This window comes from Telopea speciosissima, chromosome 9 (assembly GCF_018873765.1).
Source record: "Telopea speciosissima isolate NSW1024214 ecotype Mountain lineage chromosome 9, Tspe_v1, whole genome shotgun sequence".
NCBI lineage: Eukaryota > Viridiplantae > Streptophyta > Magnoliopsida > Proteales > Proteaceae > Telopea > Telopea speciosissima.
The window spans coordinates 61,321,813-61,328,159 of record NC_057924.1 but is presented as its reverse complement, the minus strand read 5'-3'; the positions used below and the strand labels follow the sequence as shown (position 1 = coordinate 61,328,159).

Genomic DNA, 6,347 nt, shown 5'->3' with positions numbered 1-6,347 from the left:
TAGTTTAGAAAATAAGAATTCACGCTCTCCACGCAAGGAATAACTATCTCAATCCCTCATTTGATTAACATACATCACTTGAAGCCATTCAAAACACAAGATTTTCATTACAGGTAAGCATCTTTGTCTCTTGTGGAGTTGTGGTTGTGGAGGACCTATTTACAAATTTTCCACAGCAGAGGAGATCTTTATACCCTCCAGTTCCCTAGTCCCCTTAACAAGGGGGGTGCAATGACCACCCTACCCTCGCTCGAACACTCTATCGGAGTGGGATCCACCTCACCTTATTAGAGGGACTGGGGAACCAAGCCTAGTAGGGAACTGGAAGAGATAATTTTCCATACCAGAGGTGATTCAATAGCTAGAGAGCTACTATCATGAAATGTTTAATGGCTCCAATCTCTGAATTAGATACATCCATGGGAAAAAATAAATATTCTAAATTGGATAGTTCAAGCTATGTGGTTGGTTCAGTCTGATTTTGATTGAGTTGAATCAATTTCAATATGTTATTAGGTCAAATTAAAACCAAACTGGTAAGACAAAGTTTGGTTTCAGTCCACTTCAATTTGGTCTTTCCTTGGGTTTTTTCTGATTTCAATTTGGTTTCTGGTTCTACTTGATGTAGTCTGGTTCAATTTTATACTGATTTCATAAGATCTCAAATGAAACAAATTGCTAAAGGTTCAGTTCGATTCAATCTGAATTGGTTTTTTTCAGTCGATTTCGCTGGAAATTGACACCCCTACTATTGCCACTACTTTTCAGTAAATCCTATCATTAAAAGACCAAATCAAGTTGCGTAATTGGACACTCACAGACTTTGCCTGGTTGCAAGGAAAATAAAAGGTAGAGAAATGAAATGAAATCAATATTACAAATGGAATTTTTTTTAATCAATACTCGACATAATTGTGTAACTAATTTCAAAATATTTTAAATCTACTTATTATATTTTGCAAGAATATTTCTAAGTTGGTGGGGATAGAGAGCCAACCAATGAGGAGGTCAGGAAGTTAAGGGTGTCAATGTGGAACCGTAAACGTATACCGAAACCGAAACCGCCTGTGTAAAATCGTACCAAACCGTACCGTTGCAAAAATGGTACGGTACGGTATGGTCAAATGGTATTGACCACGGTATGGTACAGTAACGGTTTTTACGGTCATACCGTCAATATGTACCAAAACCGTACCATTTTACCTTAACCGTACCGTTTTGGGGTGTAAACATGTAAAAATGAAACCGTACCATTTTCGTACCGTATGCATACCATTTTATACCATATATATACCATTTTCATATACATACCATTTATAAAAATCAAATTTATATCGTTTTTTGTACCGTACATATACCATTTCATACCGTACCAAAACCATACCATATATATACCATTTTCATACTGTATCGAAACCATACCGTAACGATACGGTTGCGGTATTGAAAATAGAGTTCTTAAATGGTACGGTACGATATCGGTATTGGGTACCTATATATGGTACCGTACCAAAATCGTACCGTATTACCAAAACCGTACCGTTTGACAAGCCTGCAGGAAGTAGAGGGTGGACAGGAGAGGAGAGGAGAGGAGAGTGAGAGTCAAGAGATGAAATACAGAGAGGGTGTTGGCGTTGCCTCCACTGCCAGCACAAACATTTTTACATTTAAATTTAACTTTTACTTTCAAATTCCTTTGATTTGAAAAATAAAATAAAATAAAATTTCATTAAAAAATATAAATAGAAAAAATTACTTGAATTTTAAACTTATAAAATCAAATTTTAAGTCATTAAAATAAAAAAAAAAATCAAACCAAACCAAAGTAAACCAAACCAGCTTCTATGTTGCACTTCAATGGTAATTTATTACTTATTGGAATTTGGAACCCAATATTGACAATAGCTCGACCTTATAAATTGTTTATCAAACAGTATAGCATCTAACCACTTGACCCAATGATGCTATAACAATTTTTGACTGAGAAATATAAGGTAAGTCTAGTCTACTTTGTCCGGGTCGGGGCCGTCAGGCTCATCTCTTCCAGGTCAGCGGTGCTACCGGACAGGAGCACCGTCACCTGGTCTCTCAGATTCTTAACCTGATTCCACACCAACGCAAGTCACGATGCCTGTCTTCGCCAGTGTTTGGAACTGGATCCGTCGGATCTAGGGATTTAAGTGTCGATACCGTAACGGCAATGCATATCGATATCAATTGTGATTGATACCATTACGAATATTCTGTCAACTAATACCAAGAAGTAAATCTTGGATCTGGATTAGTTATTCATATGGGGATGGATGGGGATAGATCTGACCTCTCCATAGGTAGTGGGTCTCACACTTTAGAGGCGGATCCCACACCCCTGTGGAGAATTCATAGCTATCTGCAACAGCAGATCCAAACTCGTCCTTAGTTTTTACGAATATTCTGTCAAAGATAAGCTGGATTGACGGTTTTACCGGGTCTATGATATAAAGTCATTCTTGACTTTACCGGTCCAAGCCGGTCAAATATACCTAGGTTTCATTTTTAATTTAAGTTTTTCCTGATTGATCATAGATTGGCATCTATAGTTCTTAAATCGTTGATTATGGTGACATATTCACGTATTGTGATGGAGCATATAAGGAATCATGATTTAATAAGTTGGGGGGAGATGTACCTGATCGATTAGGTCCTTCCCATTTGATCGAAGACCCGCCTCGAAATGCTCCGAAGTCACCTACCACGAATCGGCTGCGGACGCATCAGTACGATATGATAACGTCACGATCGTAAGCTGGCGTTGCTTCGAGGAAAGAACCCCCAAAGGCCTTTCGGTACCCCACGTTGCGCCATAACTTAAGTTTTATAGGCCCTAAGCTTTCCAGAAAACACGAGAACCACAGAAAATGCCAAAGATTCCGTTTGTCCACGTGGCAATTTCATGTTCAATACCGACGGCCAGGATCTCCACGTGAGTCAAACTTTTGACCACACTGAAGACAACCGCAATTCTGCTAGCCTTTGCTGGTACCATTCCTTACTACCATAGCAGGGTTCCCACTCTGCGAGAAGGGAGGGTTAGGCCTTGAGGTTTAAGAAAAAAATACAAATGCATTCATTGCACGAGGTTCTGTCATTGTTGGGTTTGGAGAGAGTCATCATGTATGCATTCTTATCTTTGCTTGTAGAGAGAAATTATATTCAGACGTCGAACGGTTGCACTAGTATTTCAAAGGTATTTTATATTTAAGAAGGAATGGGAAGGAAATGAGACTTTTTATTTAATAGCAAGTGGAACCATAATTTTGCATGTTATTAATATCATTTTTTTTTTCTGAATATAATGGGAAAAAGAATGTTAACCGGTCACGTGATTCTTGTAATAAGACACATCTTTGCATGAATTTATTGTTCAAACCGCAGTAAAATTAAAAATCTCATTCAACTAGATCCCCCTATGCACTTTTTCATTGGCCCTCACGCTAGTAGGATTATTATTTTTTTTAATTCCTGAAGTGTGGTAAAATGACAGTACTAGGTGGAGATGTCGACACCTGGTAGCTGCTGCATCCAACGGTCCGATCTCATTGATATGGACCATTGGATGCACACTCTAAGGAATTGGAGAGAATAAGTTTCTCACACTAGTGTAGACATCACAAGACTAGACAATGATCTCTTGCTCAATAAAATAAAAAAGAGAGTTTTATTGAGCAATCGACATAGAAGAACACATCAATGAAGTATAGTGGAATCATTGTTTCAAAACATGAAAATTGGATTGGTCTAAGTCAACCGATTTGGATCTAAATCACCTGTGATTGATCCCAGTTATGGATGTTTTAGAGTGGTCGATTCTAGGATGTTTTTTGGGACCATATTATTGGATTTTCAGATTTGAGGGGCGATGCTAGGGGTTTTGGGAGTGATTTCAATATGATCCAATCCAAATCTGAATCGACAAGACGAATTTAACCCCTAATTTTGATTTTAAAATCCATGGGTAGAATGATTTTGTATAAAAAGGCAATGAGGTCATTTTATATACGAAGACGAAAATGACTGAAAGAGGGTGCTAGTGTACCGACCCTCAGCGGCTTAAAGAATCTTTACTTATATATAATAAGGTCAAAGATTTTGTGCATGACATGTACATGAAGTCGTTTCAGCCCTACGATGTAAGAGAAAGATAATGTATAATACCATTTTTGCCCCTATTGGATAGAGATAGGTTACCGTGCACAAAAAAAACCTTATAATATAACTTTCTTCGAAGGAAAAAAAAAGAAAAAGAAATTTTGACCGAATAGTTACAAGTCATACTTATTGGCTTTATAAATACGCCTCTCAAGTCTAGAATTGCTTCCTCCTTCAATTCCCTCACTAAATCCACAAAGAAGAGGGAGAAAGAGAGAGAGACAGAGGAGAGTGTTTTATTTTAGTTAATTTTCCTCATTGCCGGCCATGAGTGACACAATGGCTAGTCCCGGTGACTGGTTCCAATTCTACCGGCGAAACCCCACCGGAGAAGATAGATCACCACCTCCAGCATCATCAGCGATGTACGGTCAATTCTCCGATGCAACCGTTGTCACTTCAGTTAGCACTCCGGCGACCGGAAATTCAACTTTGATGAGTACTGGTAGTACCCACTTGAACGCAGAAGGCCGTGTAGCGAAACCAAGCCGGAGGAGATCACGGGCTTCAAGGAGAGCTCCTACTACTCTACTCAACACAGACACCACCAATTTCCGAGCCATGGTTCAGCAATTCACCGGAGTTCCTAGTGCACCTTTCACCACTACTGGATCTCAAACTGGTCCAACCACCAACTTCAATTTTGGGCTTGGAAGTGGCCAACACAATCTGAACACAGCTACAGTCATGAACCCTTCTGGGTATCATCTGCAACAACAGCAATTCCAACAACAACAACAACAGCAGTATATGCTCTACATGAACAACAACAACAACAACAACAACAACAACAGTACAAGAGATGAGTTTCTTGAGAGATTCAATAATGGCAATCAAAGATCAAACATGGAGGTTTCTGTCTCTGATGGGTTTCTGATGGATAGTATTTTCCTCCCACGTGCTTCATAGGCTATTATTTCCTTTAATTAAAGCTGAAAGGAGAGCAAAATGGTTACATCCGGTGAGAAAAGGACTAATGAAGCAAGGAAGGAAGGAAGGAAGGAAGGAAGAAAGTTAGGTATTGACTTGTAACAGAAGGCTTTTTGGCTGCTTTGTCTAGTGATGTAAATACCATAATCTCTCTCTCTCTCTCTCTCTCTCTCTCTCTTTCGCACTTAGAAACTTCCTCGTCTATAAGACAATAGTTTTAATAGTATTAATATGTTGTTTATTAATTTTGTTTAATTCTGATTTATGTACTTAGGAACTGTGTTTAATTTCAGTGATTAACTAAAACATGGCTTGAAATATTCTCAAAAGTTGATCCATTTTATATTTAATTGGAGGGGAAGATTTGGATAAGGTTTTTGTGTGAGTGGGGGTGGGGCAGGATCATTACCGATTCCTACTCCTTGCGCGGTATAGTAGTCCAATTCCACTCATAGGAGCCGGAAATGACAATCTAAAATTCGGGTAGGGTATGAAAATATCAATGGATATTAGATTGAATTTCAGGTACCCTTTCTTATTAGAAAAGTCATGGAGGTTTGCAACTCATCATCCTTGGTAAGTTGAATATTAACAAAGCACATCATACATGCCGCCTTCATATTTGGATTTGGTATAAGATACCTTTCCCTATTTATCTTTACAAAGTCTTTTCCTTTTGGTTGGTAAGCTGCATTTAGACCAACTATTCAACCTTATTTATTAAGTTGATGTACCCTTGAATGATTCATGTCCTCTTATGGAACATCAAACCATCGGATCTGACTCCTCTACTTCCATTGCCCGGTACTATCGTATATTCCCACACACAAGTATGGTGAAAAGTACCGTCTTATCCCTATTGGGGTAAGGCGTTCGAACAAAGATAAAGCGATACATTCCACCTTACTTGTGCGTGGAATGGACACAACAGTAGTGACAGGCAGAAGTAGAGGAATCCTCTGTGTGTAAAGAAGAGAAAAGACAGGGATATGAAATGTTGGGAAGAGCCGTGTTACAGAAGAATTTGGGTTTTTGGGTGGCTGGGGAATCTTCATACATGCGACAAGGGCGGTGGCAGCAGCCAGGTTTTGTTCACATGTAAATTTAAGGTGTAAGGAAAGGTCCAGGGCTATGCAGGGTTGTACATCTTTGCCACGGTTTCAGGTGTCGGCATTGGATCGGTGTATCAGTCTCGGTTGTTATATACTGATACTAAATGGATTGCATTT

The 6,347-nt window shown here is 38.9% G+C and overlaps 1 protein-coding gene across 1 annotated transcript; it reads left to right on the top strand.

Annotated features, from left to right (window-relative positions):
- Window positions 1–4,399: 4,399 nt before the first annotated feature.
- LOC122639989 (VQ motif-containing protein 22-like) lies at window positions 4,400–5,283 on the top strand. Its single transcript, XM_043833062.1, has 2 exons — window positions 4,400–5,100; window positions 5,187–5,283. Exon 1 carries the CDS (start codon window positions 4,456–4,458, stop codon window positions 5,095–5,097), a length of 642 nt encoding a protein of 213 aa, XP_043688997.1. The 5' UTR covers window positions 4,400–4,455; the 3' UTR covers window positions 5,098–5,100; window positions 5,187–5,283.
- Window positions 5,284–6,347: the final 1,064 nt, after the last annotated feature.